Source organism: Octopus bimaculoides, chromosome 2 (genome assembly GCF_046866305.1).
Source record: "Octopus bimaculoides isolate indiv1 chromosome 2, ASM4686630v1, whole genome shotgun sequence".
In the NCBI taxonomy this organism is placed as follows: Eukaryota; Metazoa; Mollusca; class Cephalopoda; order Octopoda; family Octopodidae; genus Octopus; species Octopus bimaculoides.
This window is the reverse complement of record NC_142929.1, coordinates 11,490,984-11,511,862: the sequence shown is the minus strand read 5'-3', so window position 1 is coordinate 11,511,862 and position 20,879 is coordinate 11,490,984. Positions and strand designations below refer to the sequence as shown.

General features: G+C 33.3%; 1 protein-coding gene across 1 annotated transcript in view; it reads left to right on the top strand.

The window, feature by feature from the left end:
- LOC106871845 (uncharacterized) overlaps window positions 1-20,879 on the top strand; it is a 71,067-nt gene that overhangs the window by 35,339 nt on the left and 14,849 nt on the right. The window contains exons 3-6 of the mRNA XM_089340761.1: window positions 6,425-6,641; window positions 12,424-12,654; window positions 14,990-15,129; window positions 16,876-17,020. Of these exons, the coding sequence (XP_089196887.1) occupies window positions 6,425-6,641; window positions 12,424-12,654; window positions 14,990-15,129; window positions 16,876-17,020 (733 nt within the window). The remainder of the gene's footprint in view (window positions 1-6,424; window positions 6,642-12,423; window positions 12,655-14,989; window positions 15,130-16,875; window positions 17,021-20,879) is intronic.

Below are 20,879 nucleotides of genomic sequence, written 5' to 3'. Positions count from 1 at the left end.
TCCCTCAAAATTTCAGGCCTTGTTCCTATAGTAGAGAGGATTATTATTGTTGTGGAAAAACATGATAGCTCAGAGAAATCACTTACATAGAAAATGTTGTAATGAAAGTCATCTCTTTTAACTCTTTTGATACCAACCAACCCACCCGCCTGCATGCCTGCGACCTGTGACCTTAATTCTATGATTCAAACATCCTGCTTCAAAGTGATCTGAATTAAAACCTCCTTCAAAATTCCATGTTTGTGTTCCAAACACTAGTTTAATAAAGAGTTATTTTTCAAAATTTTCCATTATTTTCAAAATTAAACTAGATGCAGTGCATTTCATCAGAGATATGGTAACTAAAGGGTTAAAGACATCACACTTGGACATATTTTTGTTTTTTCTTTATATGATTTAAGCTTTTGTTGTGGGTCCTTTCTGCATATGGTGCAGTGGTTACGGGTATGTGGTGTAGTGGTTAAAAGAGTGCAATCTGAGTTCGATTCCTGGCAGTGACCTGAATAATAATAAAATCGGAAAAATACCTTAGGAATGAGAACCCAGGTTCAAAATTCCCCACAGGACACCTGATGAAGGCTGGAGAGTACATCAGCTGAAACATTGTGCTAACAACAAACAAGATGAAGACAACAAATATCTGTCAAATGTAAATAATGTACATAATTCCTCATCTCTCAAATAGAAATCGGTACCCTTTCTGCTGTTTGTATACTGACTGGAACTTGTATGTTTATATATTATCAGTAGCTTCATACACTGATAAATGGGTGAGTCTCATTACATGCTTGAGTGCATGCTTCAAGTACTGTGCTCATTTGGTTCAGATTCCAGTTTACCAAATAGTGTGTATTGACTAATTCCTCTTCAAAATTGCTGGTCTTGTGCCTGTATTGAACAATTTATTAAGGATACAATTTATTAAGCATCTAGCCATAGAACATCTGCACCGTTTGACCCATGCAAACATGTGAAAGTGGACATTAAATGATATGTAAAAGAAACTGATGGAATAAGTACCGAGCTTTAAAACAGAAAAAAAAAATGGTACTGGGATCAGTTTGTTTGACTAAACCTTTGAAGGTAGTGTTCCAGCGTGGCCGCAGTCTAATGACTGAAACATGTAAAAGATAGTGTATGGAAAAGATAATGTATGTGTGTGTGTATGTATGTATGTATGGAAAACATAGTGTATGTATGCATGAGAGAGAGAGAAATAATTAATAAATTTTGTTATGGTCTGTCTCTGTCCAAGTCCTAATGGCAAGGTTAATACAATTTGGTACCAGTCTTGTAGCAGATGTTAATAACATCAGAAGGCAAGACATCTCATTTGGTGCTTTAACAATTTTACAAATCCACTACAATTCTTCACTGATCCCTCATTTATCATTTATCAACCCATGGCAGTTTGAAAGGTAAAGCTTGGCTTTGACAGGGTATGAACTCAGATCTTATAGAAGTGAAACAAATTCTGCCAGGTGTTTTATTTGATACTCTATAATGACTTTGTTTTGTGTATTTCCATTCCTGAGGACACAATATAAAATTCAATTTTTGTATTTTAATGTATCAAAATGATCACTGGTAACAAACTTAACATTATTTTGTTCGTTAGATATGTGTTTCATTTTTATTAACTTTCAAAAATTATCTCTATGTCGTTATCAATAGCTGGCTTGATTGAGGGTTTTGTGGGGAGCACTTTGTGTTTTTCTTCTGTCGTGATTTATAGCTGCATCATTTTGCTAACAAGTTCAAGTGTCTTTGCTAAACTTATTGCTTACACTTGACCCAAGTTGAATAGCTTTTTGAGAAATATTTTAAAGATAATCCTTCAGTTCATTATATTTTATAATTAAAATCTTTACTTGTAGTATATTACTTTTGCTTAATTATAAAACCAGTTTCTCTTTTATATTTCTTCTTCATGATAACACAAATCTCTTCAAATTTAATTCTACTGTAAATCATTTTTTAGATCCTTTTTTGTTACCATATTTCAATTGAAATATGCTGCCTTTGATTAAAAAATTTGGAAAAATAATGAACAATGTAGTAAAATAATTTTGTCATTATTTAGCTGGTGTTTAGGACATAAATTAGCATGGAATTTTGATGGAAGGTTTCAATTTTAATAAATTTAACCGTGAACGTTTGTAACATAGAACCAGAGGTGGTCTCAGATAGGTTGGGGTTAAACAAGAATGATAGTAGGAATTGAGTAGCAGTTTCATTTTTCATGAAATATGAATGTTGTCCTATTTTAAAGATTCTGAATATTTTTAGTATGACTTAAGTTTGAAGAGGGAAATGCCATAATTCTGTGAGATCCCCCCCCCCCCCCCCAAAAAAAACCCCCACAGTGAACTGAAATGAATAGTAGTAATAATAATAATAATAATAATAATAATAATAATAATAATGATAATAAAAATTGGTGGAAAAAATATATGTTGAAGCTGTTGCTGCACCCACTTTTCAGTTAATAAATAGCACTGCTACTTGTTGAGTGAGTTGTTCTGGATGTTTAAAATGTTAAGTAATATGTCATAATGTTTTTGTTCAAAGTGTTTATAACAACTGTTACCACTTGAAACGGAAAGTATTGATAGAAAAAGTTTTTAAGTTGGTTTGTAAATTATTTCTGTTTCAGGAAAACATTCTTGTCACTGCTTATCCAGACTCTGAAGTATGCTTCAAGTTGTGCCTTAAATGTTGCCAGTTATTGAGACATGAAAAAAAATGTTTTGTGAATTTAAGAACTTCATGAAATTCATGGAGTTGGGGAAAAGAGAAGAAACTTCTATTTTCTCTTTTTTTTATTAATGATTTTTTATAAATTGGTATAATTACATATATTTTTACTTATTTATATTAAATACGCTGCAAAGCATTGGCTAAGAATCTGATTGGTACAGTTTATAATTCAAAATACTGCTGCAAGAGCTCTTGAGAAAATGTTTAACCCTTTAGCATTCAGATTACTCTGCCAAAAGTGATGCTTATTTATTTATTTATTTATTCACATTGTTTTGAATTAATCATGTATTGTCTCATAGCTTTGAGATGTGATTGTTTATTTTTAAAATGTGTGGGTAGATGTTAGAAGCCAGATCTAGCTAGTTTCAACATAAAAAAGAAAGAACATTTGGCCCGGATATGACCAATTTAAATGTTAAATGGTTAACTGATGAGTTTATTTTTGACTGGTAATTTTATATTTCTAAGTGGAGATTTTCTTTCAATTTTTTAAGAGAAAATGTTATTGAAAACAAAATCATGAGACATTATATCAATGTTTTTAAAAATTACTTTTATTTTTTTCAACAATATTTTAATTTATTTTTACAATTATCATTTTTCTTAATATTTTTCTCTTGAAGCATAAATTGATGGCTTGATCCTGCTGTTAATAACTTGGTTATTATGAATTTTGAATATTCTCCTTGCTAATTCCTGTACATTGATAACCTGATACACAATGTAACTATCTAAAACTTTCAGAACGCAATATTTAAGTTCATTGGTCATTTGTTAGAAATAAGACAACCAATGAATGCCACGTTTGCATGTTAAAACATGCAAACGTGGCATTCATCCTGTTGTGTCCTTGCATTTCAGTCTCTCTTCTGTGTGTGCATTCTCACTGGAGCTTTTCTGTCTTTTGGACAATTTGTTTTGCCTATTGTAATATAACTCTTATCTGGGAGTCGATCTAATCAACTGGCCCCCTCCCCAAAATTTCGGGCCTTGTGCCTAGAGTAGAAAAGAATATTACCTCTCATCTAAGTAAAATGAGTTCTTTCTTCCTCTTTGCTGGGATCTAGTGGGTCATATTTTTATCATCTGGTACTCGAGGCCCAAATTGCAATTAATATGCATTTTTTGCATTTTTAACCATAAAAAGTATTTACATGAGGTACCTGCAAAATGCTGGTACAGAATGAGTTGGCACAAGAGATGTTCTAATTGTTTGAAAATAGTGCTGTAATTGCTCACTTAAAAGAATGATGGTGCTATAATCATTTAGTATCCAATATTATCAGTAACAGTCAGATTGTGGACATATTCTCTTTATAAAAATGGTGTAGGTTGCTTAATGAATCTATCAATGGTAGTATTATATAAATAAGGTAACGAGGAAAAGTGGACAGTTAGTGTATCAACTATTGAAACTGTAATGTGGTCTTGTTTAAAGTGAGTTAATGATAACATATTGGATGTAAAACTTTTGAACAGCTAAATTTATTTTCATCGTCCTCATTGTCATTTTATTGTCCACTTTCCGTGCTTGCATGGGTCAGACAGAATTTAATGTAGATTTTCTTTGACTGGATGCACTTCTTGTTACCAGCCCTTACCTGTTTGCAAGAAAGTAATGCTTCTCCTTGGCCAGACATGTTTTTATGGAAGATTTGTATGTTTGTGAGGCTCATTTTACAGCTAATGTCAAGACAAAACACAGACACGTGTGTGTGTGTATATCTTTCAGTTTCTGTCTACCAAATCCAGTTAAGCCTTTGGTCAGTCTATCATCCAAGGCCTGCTCATTATTGATTAAATAAAACCAAAAAATGAATGTCAAAGCACAAATTTACTTATAACAATAATAGAGCATTTGATATTTTTGCTCTTTGTGTTTGAAAAGCAAAAACAGTAAATTAAGTATAACAAAACAAAAAAAATAACATTAAAAGTTCATGTATTTGTGCCTTCATAATCTTGACATCATGCAATAATTGTAAAATTAGTGTTCCTATCATACAAGCAGAGTTATTTGTTTCCAGTCTTCCATGAAATCATGTCCAGCCATGTGGAAATATTAATTTTGCTTGGAAACAGGAGATAGTTGGCGATAGGAAGGACTTCTGGCTGCGGCACATTTATCTTAGTAAATTCCGTCTGACCCATGCAAAAGTGGATGTTGAGACTATGATGCTGGTTATAATATTCATCAACATGCAAAGAATCCTTTCCTATTAACCCTTTAGCACCCAAACTGGTCATATCCAGTCCAGGTACCCTGTTTTATGTTCAAACCTATCCTACAGTGTCATTCAAAAATAAACAGTCACATCATTGAAACCATGAAGCTTCATCTTGAGGCATGATTAATTCAAAGCAATATGAACAAGCATTACATTTGAGAATGGCGTTTTGTCAATCTTCGTGTTCTGAATTCAAATTCTGCCAAGGCCAATCTTGCCTGTCATCCTTTTGGGGTCGATAAAAATAAGTACCAGTTAAGTACGGGGGGGGGGGGGGGTTGATGTAGTCAATTTACCCCTTCCTCAAAATTACTGGTCTTGTGCCAAAATTTGAAACCACTATGAACTGGTGCAGTTGATGAATAGAGAAAATTATTTGCAATTATTAATAAGAAGCAGCTCATTAATAATAGACCGGCATAAATATTAAAATTTCAAGATACTAGTTCATGCATATTTAAATAATTTCCTTCTGCCGTCTTTCTTTGTTTTGCTTGGAAAATAAAATTTTTTTTCTTTATTTTTAATTTTCAAATTCAGTTTCATTTATCCATCCTATAATATAAGGATACAGCATAATTGTTGCAACTTGATTTGAACTCTTAATAACTAAGGTTGGGAAGGTTAGAGCAGTTAATGTTTTCTTTTCTTTTGAAGTTAATTCATAAGAAATAGCTTGGCGGAAACCTAACTCTAGATACAATAAAGGTTGTGTAAATTATTGGAGCATAGCCCAGAAAGTGTTTGCTAAGAAGAAGAAGAGTGAGTGCAATAAGTATTTTAAATATTTAGGAGGAGCTAGTAAAGGTCATTGTCTTCTTTAAATTACATAAGAAAAGCATGATTCTATTCCAAATCTCAGACTAGGAGGAGGTGGGGAGATGGAAGCTCTCAATTATGTAGATTATTATTATTATTATTATTATTATTATTATTATTATTAATTGGTTGAAAATAGTTATTCAACTATTTTCATGTGACTATTCAATAAAATCTTAACATAATCAGTGAAACACAAATTATCTTTTCTCTTAATAATTACAGCCAATTTATGATATAATTTTTTTTTTTTCATTTCAATGCTTTATATTAGTTTCAAAGAATTTAATTTTTTGTAAGAGAAATTCTTTTGTTATAATAAACCTCAACATTTAGATATTAATTTTAAATGTGTGTATAGGGCCAACAATTTTGGGGACAAGGGTAAATTGATTACATCGACCCCAGTGCTCAACTGGTATTTATTTTATCTACTTCAAAGGGATGAAAAGCAAAACTGACCTCAAAATGTAAGGGCAGATAAAATGTTGCTAAGCACTTTACCCAACACAATAACAGTTTATCCAGGTTGCTGCCTTGGTTTAGATGACTATTGATTCTTCCCCCATGTAATTTGATTAATTTAGTTTAAATATATTATTTTCTCTTTTTAGGATGAAGTGTTTGCTCTGTCTGAAAAATTGGTGCTGAGGTTACAAGATCTCGTCAAACTTATTGTTCATAATGTCAACTGGACATTTGGATCTCCTGGTGTATGTGAGGATGATGTACTTTCTGGCTTAGAATCTGTGAAAATGCTTCAAAAAGAACTTCCCGATGTCAACCATAGTATAAAATTGAATGAAATTAAAAAGGAACGCAAATTTTATGGTGAGTTTGTTTTTGTCTTTATTTGTCTGAAATCCTAATTAAATCATTTTAACATTTATTAGAAGTGACAAGTGTTAGTAAACAGAAGTGATCATGATAATTCAAGACTTGTAAGTCAAAATAAAATAGATCAACAAATAAATGAACTCAAAGAGGTTCAATATAAAATTATCTTTTTTCATAGTTGATGTATTGAAAAAAAAAACATACTATTAGTTTTATATTTTCATAATAGCTTTTAAAGTGAAAGAAACCAGTGCTCATTATTATCGCAGCTTTCAATAACAGCAGTATCCTTTATCTCATGTGATTTATACAGTTTGCATCAGTGTAAAAAAAAAAAAAATAATAATAATAAAAAATGCATTTTGTTAAGCAATGTCTGTGACTTCTCAATTTCTAGTTCATATGAATGCCCCAAATTCCCATTCTGCACCCTAAAAATTATAGGCTTGAAGTCCTTGTTCTGGCCAGTTTCTTACATACACACATGAACTGGTATTCCATCAGTTACATCAACGAGGGTTCCAGTTGGTCTGATGATACAGGGCAGCCTGCTTGTGAAATTGACATGCAAGTGGCTGAGCGCTCCACAGACACATGTACCCTTAATGTAGTTCTCAGGGAAATTCGTGATGACACAGAACGTGACACAATCCGGCCCTTTGAATTACTTACAGGTGCAACTCAATTTTTTGCCAGCTGAGTGGACTGGAGCAATATGAAATAAAGTGCCTTGCTCAAGGACACTGTTAAGAATCAAACTCATGACCCTCCAATTGTGAATCGAATGCCCTAATCACGGACCTGTGTGCCTTCTCTCTCTATCTCTCTCTCACACACACACACGCACACACTAAAATATAAGCCCCTTGAATTTGATTTTCCAGCAAAATGTTTAAGTACTCCTAATGCTTTATATGATTGAAAGAATCTAAACTCGTTTCAACCCCTTAATTAGGAGATAGTAATCTAGTTGACACACTGAATTCTTCATGATATTAGTATATCTTGCAAAGAAGCCTGTATATTTCTCATCTTCTTACCACAATGCAGATGAGACAACCTTCCAGGAGATGGTGTCAGTATATCACTGATAAGACACAGCACTGAATTCACTCCTTAATTTTTACACTGCTGCTGTAGCTACTTACTGTAGGAGACTGATCCTTCTGTATACTGCCTATTTACACTTAGCGAGACAAGGCTATTTTACTGAAGCCTCTATCTGTTCTTCCGTTTATATTAAAACCCTAAATTTCACTAAGCTACATGGAAATGATAATTGGGTTAAATGTAGCAACGTTATTCATTTTTATGGACATGTGAAGAATAATATTAATTGTAACTTTTACAGATTTAAGCTTATTTTTCAAAGTATTATTATTTGAACTATTTAGATTTGTGTGTGGGATTGTTGTTTAAATGGTTGAATAGTATAATATAGACTGCTGTAAGGGATTCAGAAGTTGAATTAAATTGGGCAGAACTAATTTAATGTTAATTAAAATATTATTTCCCAGTTTTATTTTAAGAGAGGCAAAAATAAAAATCTCAACTTCTCATCGAATATTTCAGTGTTTTTATTTAAAGCTCTGTTTTGTTGGGGAACATATATAAAATTGGAATTATTTTCATTATTTAATGTCTATAAAAGCAAAAGATTAGGTTGTTTTTTTGGGTTTTTTTGCATGCATTTAGGCAAGTAATAAGCTATATGTAGCACAATGAATGACATAATGTAATGATCTGCAGTTTATTGAAATAACTTTTAATCAGATCATGATGACTGATGTATTAAATCACTTTTCATGCATGTAAAGCCAGTGATTACATGCATGTGTGTGTGTGAATTTACCAAATTTTTTTTATATACTTGGGAAAAACCACAATACTTATTTGAATTTTATTTGTTTAGTATTAAAATTACTGTCAAATTGGTTGAATCCTGCAGTATGTTGCTGCTTTGAGATTTCAAGGTTGTGTGTGCATATTTTTTAGAAATGAAATTGAAGGATAGGTGTGAGAGGCCAGATCTGGCCCATTTGAACTTAAAAAAATAGGTGGAATATTTGAGCCAGATTTGTCTGGTTTAAATACTAAAGCGTTAAGTTTTAATTTTCATTTATATCTTCACATTTTTTAATGCAAATTTTAGATAATCTTCTTGATATTCTATTATTAAAAGAACACAAACACTGTTAAATAGATCAGATACAAGGTACTCCATCATCAATTAACACCTGCTTTCCATGCTGGCATGAGTTGGATGGTTTGACAGGAACTGGTAAGCTGGAGAGCTGTACCAGGTTCCAGTTTGATTTGGCATCGTTTCTTTGGCTGGATGCCCTTTCTAATGCCAACCACTTTACTGTTGTGTACTGGGAGCTTTTTTTAACCATTTCATAAACCAATTTTGATATGGTGCTACTACAACAGGTGCTGCACCAACAGGCTGAAACCAGTGTAAGAATTTCTTCTTCAGAGAAATATAAAATTTGGGATAAAAGATGAACTATGGTAAGAAGCTTGCTTGCCAACCACATGGTTCTGGGTTCAGTCCCACTACGTGGAACCTTGGGCAAGTGTCTTCTATAGCCTCAGGCTGACCAAAGCCTTGTGAGTGGATTTGGTAGACAGAAACTGAAAGAAGCCCATATATATATATATCTCTGTTTGTGTCTGTGTTTGTCCCTCCAACCCCACCATTGCTTGGCAACCAGTGTCAGTGTATTTACATCCCTGTCACTTAGCGGTTCGGCAAAAAGAGACCGATAGAATAAGTACTAGGCTTACAGAGAATAAGTCCTGGGGTTGATTTATTTGGCTAATGGTGGTGCTCTAGCATGGCCACAGTCAAATGACTGAAACAAGCAAAGGAGTGTATTTTGGAAAGCCATGCATTCATGGGTAGGGAATTATATTGAACAAAACAATAAGAAAAATATAAACTGGAACAGAAAATATTTTCATTTGTTGGCTTAGAAATGTTATAGGTTCAATTTAATTGCCCATTGGGGTTTAGTTCCACTCCATGGCACCTTGTGTATGTATCTTCTGCTATAGCCTTGGGCTGACCAAAGTCTTGTGAGTGCATTTGGTAGGCAGAAACTGAAAGAAGTTCATTGCATATATATGTTTGTTTGTGTGTTTCCATTCCTGTGACTTAGCAGTTTGACAAAAGAGATGATAGAATAAGTACCAGACTTTAAAAGAAAAAAAAAAGTACTGGAGTTGATTCGGTCAACTAAAAAAATTCAAGGCAGTGCTCCAGCATGGCCACAATCTAAAGACTGAAATGAGTATGTCAGTAAAACCTAGTCATATAAATGTGATAGCTATCTAAGCCAAAAGTAATTAAATAAGCGATAGAATGTTAAAACTAATTGACCTGTGACTGCAAAAAAAAGTAGCCATTACTGTTCTATATAAAATTTTAAAATTGAGATAGATTCTGCATAGTGGAATTTATGAAGAAAGAATGACAAAAAAACAAAAACAAATCTTTCTGAATCTATAAATTTATTTAGGTGTATGACGAACAGCACGAAGACTCCATTAATGATAGAAATTAGATGACTATATTAAAGGCGGTGCTCCAGCATGGCCGCAGTCAAATGACTGAAACAAATAAAAGAGTATATATATATCTTTGTCATCATCATTTAAAAATCTGAAGTATATAAGCTAATTATAAGTAAATTAAGAATTTTGAAGACATTAGGTGCTGCTTATAACAACGGGATCTTGTCAGTTTGAGCTTCTTTTAATTATAGATTTTAAGAGATAAATGAAGTACTAAGTGTTTGCTGTTAGCAAAGAATGATACCAAAGCCTGAAATAAGTAGTACAAGTTAGGTTGAAGTCCTGTCAATGTATTACTCGTCTTAACACCTACTTTTTTCATTCATAATATAAACAAACTTAATCTCCTTTCTTTTTTTTAATCACATTATTTTAAACCTGATTGTTTCCTTTTATTATATATTCTTGTAAGAATATATTAGTACATGTGACCTTTACCTATTTATTGTTAACGATTCAGTCTTTCACTTTGAATCTTTTCACCATACTCCATTAATGGAAAAAAAAAACATAAAGTAACTTCAAAAGAACCTTATTAGATTAATCTGAGGAACAGAACTAAGATATTTAAGGACTAGTCTTCCTAACAATAACTGGCTTTGATCAATAGAAAATAAACTCGTATTAGTAGTGATATTGTTTGTATGTAAAGAGCTGGTATATTTCTGATCAATTTGAAACAATTGAAGCTTACAGTCTACAACCAATTATAAATATATTCTATTTTTATTATTTACATCAGTGGTTTTCAACAATTTTTTGCTTATGGACTCCTTTGATTCCCATATATAACTCTACTGGATCCCCTTAGCCATTTGGTGTTTAAATGCATTGAATTGTTTTTCTAATTATTAGGAATTGTATGAAAAACATGTTAAAATATTTTGTGTATTGTGGAAGTCATAACTAATTTATTGTTGATAAGTTTTAACAACAAAATCTTATATAGATTCCCAACGGTCATGTGGACCCCAAGGAGTCATATGTACCCTGGTTGGGAACCACTGATTTAGATGATCTAAATATTGCCAACAAATGCTGTCATGATCAGATTTATTTGTCTGGAGTTAAGAGGATGTATTCTGGAATGGATCAAGTTTGACATAATACAACAAAAGAACAGAAATTAAATGATCTGTTGGATATGGAATGTTGATTAAATTCATTTTAACTGAGTCGATTGTAAATACTTTCATTGATTTTATCACTTATTGTCACTGTTGTGTGGTGATGTCCCACTCATGGTCTTTCCTTATGCAGTTATTAATTATGAACAAGACTCTAATGGTCACCCTATCAAGCTGTTGCAGTTATTTAGCCACAAATCAACTCAGATTGAGCAGGTTTATAATCAGGGTACTCCTTATTGCCCTCCCATCTTTTCCATATGTGCCAAGAATCCAGGACCACATTATCCAATGAAGCTTTTCCTAAGATTATACATATGATTTGATGGAGATTTGGCTGCTATGTCTAGCAGCTTGAGTGATTGTTGGTTTGATCTTATCAAGTTGTTCTTCTACAAGGTAGCCATAGCCAATCAGCTTTCTACCATATGCTATCATTTTATTAACACCTGGGCATTGTTGAGTCTGTGATTAATCAGTTGGAAAGAGTAGATCAAAGAATGAAACTAAAGTATTCAAAAAGCAGAAGAAATTAGTTTCCTTAATCATAAAAGAATGTGGAATTAGTGTGGATTATGATTTGAAAGAAATAAGCTTAACCCTTTTAACATTTAAAACCAGCAATATCAGGGTCCAAATATTCTGTTACATGTTTAAACCTGCCAGATCCAGCCTTCTACACTTACCCCTACAATATCATTGTAAAATTAAACAGTCACATCGTTGAAATCTGGAAGCTCTGTGATGATGCATAATTAATTCAAAATGATGTGAATAAATAAGCATTACATTTGACAGTAATTTGAATGCTGAAGGGTTAAACACTCCTTTACTTCAGAGTTATAAATAGTTGCAGGTCTGGAATTTCCAAATGGTATATATATATATAGTACATGTGACACAAAGCAGATACAATTTAATTAATTGTTGTAGAATAATATCACTTACCTGAGAATCTAATATCGCATGCTATTGACAACTAGTAAAAGTTTATATGTTGAGTTTTGAAATATTTCACACACACTATTTTCAATCTGTTCAATCTGTTCAATTTTTCTGTTTTTGTTTAGACACAAAGCCATTGGGTACCGAGGTAAAAATAGTCAGCTTTTCCGTTTACTGTCGATACCGAGCAGTATCGAGAAGGTGTGAAAATGTTAAGGAAAAGTTTTTCAAAAATGTCTTTGTTGCTGCTTGTGGTGGCATTATGATGAAAACACGGAATGGACGTATTATGTTTTGTCGAGAAACCTTCAATGATCCGGATCTGGCTAATTTGGACATCTGCCGGGATTACTTAGGTAAGATATATTCTCTACTTTCAAATTCTTAATTATTCTGTTTAATTTGATTTAATTTTAATTTGCAATAAATTGTTTGTATGTGTGATTGAAACACTCATACCAATATTAGCATATATATATATATATATATATATATGATTGCTATTATGTTAAACTGTTGTATGGCCAAATGCATTATTTTTTCAATATTTATTTTGGGTTGCAATAGCCAGTTCTTTTGGTCAAACTATCGTATCTCCAGCTGCTTCAGATGCCAAGATATCAAAAATTGTCAAAGTGTAGTACAATGGTTTTGCTATGGAATGGTGGAACTATTTTTTCATACTCTGAAAAAGCAACATTTTGGACTTACAACATTTTTGCATAATACCAATGGTGTATATGTGTGTATGTATATATATATATATATATATATATATATATATATATATATATATATATATATACTGAGAAGACCTGGCATGCCAAGTGAGACCGTGGCCTATGCCAGTGCAGCATAACCGGCCCATTTAAGAGTACCCTTCTATCACTGGGCAATAAACTGCACTTGCAAAGACCTGTTGAGTCAAGTGAAGTCATTGTCGTGGCCAATGACAGTACCTCCTAATTAGCACCTATGCCAGTGGCACGTAAAAAGCACCATTCGAGCATGGTCGATGCCAGTGCTGCCTGTCTGGCCCCTGTGCTGGTGGCACATAAAAAACACCCACTACACTCTCGGAGTGGTTGGCGTTAGGAAGGGCATCCAACTGTAGAAACCCTGCCAGATCAGATTGGAGTCTGGTGTTGCCATCTGGTTCGCCAGTCCCCAGTCAAATCGTCCAACCCATGCTAGCATGGAAATTGGACGTTAAATGATGATGATGATGAACATACTAAATTACGTAGTTGTGGCACTTTGTTTTATGTACTTGTGGCTTGTTTACTTTATAACTAATTGAATTACATTTACATAACCTATCTGATGATGAAGCTTCTAGATTGAATACTTTAATCTTATTATTTTCAAAGATATTGAAATATTGCAGTCTTTGTTGAAGTTGATAAAATTAACACCATTGTCTTCTTCCTTCACTTAAGTTCATTTCAAACATTAACATTTTTGTTGCTTAGTCATTGTTCATATTGTAAAGTAGTCAAAGGCCTTGAAAAGGTCACTTTATCTAATTTTTTCATATGTACAAAATCAATGGGGAATTTTTAAATTTTTTTTATTAATACTCATATCTATTTCTAATGTTTGCTTTTTGGGTTAAAGATTTTGAGTTAATTTTCTCCTGAATGGAGAAAAAAAAAGAAAAAATAAGGCGAGTTATGTTTTCAAAAAGGTGTTTGGATGTAAATTTTTTTTATGTATTAAAACAAATTTATAAAATTTTCTTTCGATTTTCAATATTTATAAAATTATCTTTTCTAAGAGAGGAAATTTTTCACTTAAATATTCATTATTTTCAATTATCTTTCATTATTTCTGACATCACAATAAAGCTAACATCTATTGGGAAGTTTCTCAATCAATTCCTGCCTAACTTTAAGAGAAAATAAAGACTAAACTAAGTCCAAAAGGCTATAATTTCTCTTTGGTTCACTGACTCCATTTTGCTTAATAGTGGTTTCAAATTTTGGCACCGGACTAGCAGTTTTGGAGGGGTAGTGTCGATTACATGGACCCCAGTGTTTAACTGGTACTTTATTTTATCGACCCAGAATGGATGAAAGTTTAAGTCATTGCCAGTGGCATTTGAACTCAGAACGTTTAAAGTCAGAAGAAATACCATTAAGCGTTTTTGCCAGCCCTGTAATGTTTCTGCCAGCTCACACCTTCATTTGGGTTCATAATGAGGATTATAATTATATAATTGCAATTATTTTCCTTCTAATTTTATTTAATATATATATATATATATATATATTTGTATATATATTATGCTTAGTCCACATTATTCTGTTAGGAGCATAGGACTAGTTTCCTGGTGTCTCTGATGTATATATTCCTTCCTGGATAGGAAGCCAGTCCCTCACAAGATTACTCCTTTTTGCCAGACGAGTGCACTTGAGCAACGTGAAATGATGTGATTTTCTTAAGAATACAACGCATTGCCCCGTCCAGCAATCAAAACCACAATCTTATGATGAAGGATTCAACATCCTAACCACTAAGCCATATGTATGATGTGTATTCAAGCATCCCATTTTAAAGATAAGATTAGAAGTATCAACAAAGGGTATTATAACTTGTTGTGTAACGTGGGACAAGTAGTGAATCCTCACGCATCTTTTTTGTGTATATTTATTTTTCTTCAAGTTTCTTTCATTTTTAAAAATTTTCCAGCACCCAATTTGAAAGGAAGGCCAAGAAAGAAAAAAATAAAACTGAAGAAAGGGGCATCCTTATCATCAGACAGCAATGAAGATTCACCTGGAGAAACCCAGCTGGTGCGACACAAAGCGAATGGCAGCAACAGACTGAAGGTATTTTGATTTACGCAGGTTTTCCTGCTTCTTTATTTTCCTATCATCGGTAGGAGCCCATAAAAGGGAGAGCAAGTTGCCCCTTCTGTCTGTAGACTGGAGTGACACTTTGGGAAAATGTTAGCAGCTCCTTAGACACCCATGCCAGGGATATGGTGAAGACATCGGCAGTAAGATATTGGATAACCTACGAGGTGAGGAATCCTAGATCAATGGTTTGATGGTTGTTACAACCGAGAGGAAAATCTGTACCATCAGACAATGGTTGGGTGTCGACTAGCAAGTGAGCTACTACTGTGGGGCAGCTGCATTGCCGGCCTTGCTCGTTGGACTCTTGTACACTGCTTGATACTTGGTATGGAGGCCTGGAGAGGCAGTCTGGTTGGAGAATGATGCCAACTGCCATACTCGCTGTCCAAGGCGTATTGTTCAGAGAAATGCAGAGCCCTGTGGTAATAGAGTGAATATAACGGTTGTACATGTAAATAACTGGAAGCTGCTAACAAGAGCTCTGCACACAGGTGGCTCATTTCCAATAAAATAAGAGTGAATCATAAAAATGAAGCACTACCTATCACATCATAATCTTTTTTTTTTTTTTTTTGTCATTTTACTGAGGTAAAATTTTGTCTTGCAGTTATTCATGATCCAATTGTCCGCTAAACAACTGTGATAATATAAATTTAGATTTTTAATGAGTGTACAAAATTTAAAAGTAAGACTTTATTCAAATGTTTATTTACTTTATGGACAGAATTTTCTTTTTAAATTTGTAAAAATTTTAACCATAAAAACTAATGATTTCATTGAATAATTTTATGATCTGTATTGTAACTTTTGTTATAATCAGCTTTAAATTTAAATTTGTCAGCAAAATAGTCAATTTTTCAATTGATAAACGGTTTTATATTTCAAAGTAATTAAGCATGAATCCTTATTAGCCACTACAGTTATCATACAAACCTATTTTCAGTATAAAATATATACTACAAATGTATGTTCTATTTTATTTACCCATTATATTAACTGCCATAAGAATCTCTGATAAAGTAGGTTATTCATTATCTTTCTAGAAAAAAAATTTTTCTTCCATAAAAAAAATACATTTCCTCTTTTCTGATTACACATGAATAAAAAACAAACATACATCTTATCAGTGTGACTATTCACTGACAATATTATCAAGACTAAAGTTCCCTTCTTATCATCTGAATATTGATGTTACCAAAAGAATAGTTATTTGTAATTATTTTGTTCTAATATTATAACAAGATATTGTTGTATTCAGGCTATACATTACATACATGTTCAGATAATTTTAATGCTTAAAGCATACGTTCAGACATAAGCTTTTTTATTTAGAAGCTTGTTCTTTCAAACCTTATTGTCCCTTCTCTTCTCCTTTTGATGGAAAGAGATTTAATACAGCAAATTACTAGCTGACATTTTCATTAATATTTGTGCCATAACAAAATACAAAATGTTAGCTTTCACCACTGGTGAAATAGTATTTGCATATTGAAATGCATGAGAATTGATAGTATCAAATGATCATTGCCTAAGGGATATAAAAATAATTACTCCTTCCACCTTCCTTAAAACATTAGGATATTTTTTTTAAAGATGACAGCAAGGTATTGTAGGGGAATCGGATTAAAAATCTCATGTTATTCAAACTAATATTTTTTAAGACCATATAGAATTATTATGGGTTTATTATTTTAATCTGATACATATTTATTTCAGGAACCCAAACGTGAACAACTTAATGGATATAATAAACATGACTCAATCCTTACAAATGAAAAGTTATTCCTGGAATCTCTCCACAATTTCATGAGAAAAAGGACCACTCCCATCGAACGGATTCCATCATTGGGCTTTAAAATGAGTTAGTATTATGTTCTCTATACTATATTAAGATCAAATAATCTCATAAATGTGCATTTCAATAAAATAATATTTTAAATTCAGGGATTTCTGGTTACTTTTACGCCTGCAAAAGGGATTGTTTTACTTTGTTTCTTTCCCCTGTGAAGAAATCAGTGGGAAAATAGGACCTGCATTGCAGAACGTCCTTGTTGTGATAAAACTTTTAGGGCACAACTTTTCCACAACGCTGGTGGAATTTATGTGTGTGTATGTGGGGGGTGCAAACATGGCCGTGTGATTAAGATGTTCACTTTGCAATGACACGAATTCAAGTTCAGGCCCACCCTTATGACACCTTGGGCAAGTGGTTGCTACTATAACCCTGGCCTAATGAAAGACCTGTAGGTGGATTTAGCTGATAAAAACTGAAAGAAGCCTGCTATGTGTGTTTGTGTGTAAGTGTTCCTGGCTCCTTGTTTCGACATTTTGTATTAATTGTTAAGAAGCATCATTTACACAAGAAATGGTATTCATTTGCAATCCCTTATGGAAAAATTGGGCCATTTGTGCTATCTGTGTTTGAAGGATTTGGGGGAAATATTACCTTGCTTGGAAACAGGTGAGAGTTAGCAGCAGAAACAACATCTGGCTGACAAATTTTGTCCTGCACATGCAGGTACAGAAAAGCAGATGCTAAAATGATTATATATATAGGGAAAAGAACCAAGGTTCATGAACTCATCAATGAAAATCCACTGTCACATAATTGAGTTTTTACCTGTAATTTTGGATTTTATCCTTAATATTATTATTATGTAGAAAAAAGGTAATGTAAAAGGAGAAAGGGCTCTATACCCCTTTCTTATTTTTTCTGACCAGGCTCCCGTGGCTTTTATGGGTTTTTCCACGTGTAACCTTTCGAAGTGCCTCCCCCTATTGGGAGTTTTATTTGTTAAATCTTTCTCTGTTTTCCTAACTGTTTACACGAACGTTTTTCTATTTTTCGGACAAAACGCTTTGTAACCTTCGTTCTGTCTTTGTCCTTACTTGTTTTTTTTATTTATATTAGCCCTTGTGGCCAATAAAACAGAATTAATTATTATTATTATATATAATAGGCGCAGGAGTGGCTGTGTGGTATGTAGCTTGCTTACCAACCACATGGTTCCGGGTTCAGTCCCACTGCGTGGCACCTTGGGCAAGTGTCTTCTACTATAGCCTCGGGCTGACCAAAGCCTTGTGAGTGGATTTGGTACATGGAAACTGAAAGAAGCCCGTCGTATATATGTATATATATATATATATGTGTGTGTGTATTTGTGTCTGTGTTTGTCCCCCCACCAACACTTGACAACCGATGGTGGTGTGTTTACGTCCCCGTAGCTTAGCGGTTCGGCAAAAGAGACCGATAGAATAAGTACTAGAATTCCAAAGAATATGTCCTGGGGTCGATTTGCTCGACTAAAGGCGGTGCTCCAGCATGGCCGCAGTCAAATGACTGAAACAAGTAAAAGAGTATATATATATATATATATATATATATATATATATATATATATTGTTTCTCTCAGCAATTGTGTTGTGAAATTAATGAGGTCACTGTACACCTCTGTCAACAATGGATTTTAAATTTTCTTTCTCGGTGTTTGCCTTAAATTTTTTTTTTTTTAGTGTATAAACTAACTAACATTGAAATGAAATTCTAATTATGACATACCATAAATACATAACAAACAGAAATGGTTTTAATTTGTTTGTTGGTAATGAATATTGCTGGTTGCTCTTTTCCAGATAGTCATATGATATACAATGTAACTTATCTCTTGATCAGTGATAAAATGTATCTATCTCAGGTTTTTTTCTTTCACTCCCCCCCCCACCACTCTCTCTCTCTCTCTCCTCCTTTGTCATTTGGTTCATTTGTTCTTTCTCAGTAGTAGCATGATTCATTATCACCCCTCTCTCTTTCATTGCATTTCTCACTCTCTCTACTTTCCCTCAACACTCTTCCTTTTCCCTCTTACTCTTCCTCTTTCTATTTCTGTTTACACACTCATACACATACACACACATACTCTTTACTCTCTTTTTACTCTTTTACTTGTTTCAGTCATTTGACTGCGGCCATGCTGGAGCACCGCCTTTAGTCAAGAAAATCGACCCCAGGACTTATTCTTTGGATGCCTAGTACTTATTCTATAGGTCTCTTTTTGCCGAACCGCTAAGTTACGGGGATGTAAACACACCAACATCGGTTGTTAAGCGATGTTGGGGGGACAAACACAGACACACAAACATATGCACACATACATATATATATACATATATACGATGGGCTTCTTTCAATTTCCGTCTACCAAATCCACTCACAAGGCTTTGGTCGGCCCAAGGCTATAGTAGAAGATACTTGCCCAAGGTGCCACGCAGTGGGAATGAACCCGGAACCATGTGGTTGGTAAGCGAGCTACTTACCACACAGCCACTCCTGCGCCTACTGTGTTTTTGATTTTATTAACAAATAATATCATGGTCTTTAATTAATACAAATGATTTTGGTTAACTATCTGCATATCTTCATGAAATAGGTTATACCTCAGCACAATTTGTTTCCTTTTTGACTTCACATACTTTGGTCAAAAGTTCTAGAGCTATGGAAATATAGACCTGTGTGTTGAATTTATACAATTTCCAAAGACATACAACAAGTGAAATTATTCCAGCTGTTTACATTCTTTTACTTTGTTCCTGCACTCACCTAATTTTATTCAACAGCATTTGAAGTTCCTTTAATAACTTCTTTGATAATTTTCCAGTATTCCTAAAAAAAATTAAAAAAAGGTGGGTGGGTGGGTGGAGCTGGCAGAACCTTCAACACACCAAATAGAAATATTTACCAGCATTTCTTCCGATTTTATGTTCATCCTTTTGGGGGCTGAGAGAATAAGTGCCAGTTGAACACTGGGGGTTGATGTAATCGACATACCCCACCTCCCTTGAAATTTCTGGCTTTGTGCCAAAATTTAAAACCAGTATTCCTACTAAAAACTTTTGTCAACAGCTGGCACCATAAAAGTTTTCAAAATGATTAAAAAAAAAAAATTAATGCAAGAAGAGTGTAACATGTTCTGACAAATATATTTGCCTTTTTCTTTCATTTAATTATATTTTTATAGTTAATAATTTCACAAACATTTCTGGATCTATCTGGTGCTTAATCCTGAGTATTGAGGCATTAGGGAAATGGTTCTGAACCATTTTTTTGCCTGTGGATCCCTAATTCTTTATTTTACTCTACTGGACCCGCACAGACATTTGAAGCTTTAAAAAGTCCTGTTATATTATTAGGAATTGTATATATATATAAAAAAAAAAACCCTGTTAAAGTGTTTTCAGTATCGTAGAAGTATAATTGTTTTATTTCACATTTTTAACAAATAAATCTTATGTGGACCACTGCATTGAAGAGATGAGAGATAAAATGCCTCTTTGAATAGGACACTAATCTGTTAACTTTTCCATCCTTCCTTCCATGACCCACTCCCAATAACTAGAGGTAGTAGGAAAAATAAAATAAAGTGTCCTGAAAGTTTTTGAACTCCTCAGCTATGAAGTTATAGTTCAGTTCTCTACTCACTTGGCCAATTTCCCTTTAAAATTTCTTATAGAATTTCTGAAGTGTCTGTAGAAAAGCCACTAAGTGGAAAGTTGGAGCAAAATATTTTGACTTCTATGAATGAATTTCTCTTCAGGGTCCTCTTAACCCTTTTTGATTCCAACCCAGCTGAGACTACCCTGGGTTCTTTGAAATAAACCCACCAGTTTTAAACTGGTCTAAATTATAATCTTCCATCAAAATTTTATGCTAAATTATTCCAGAC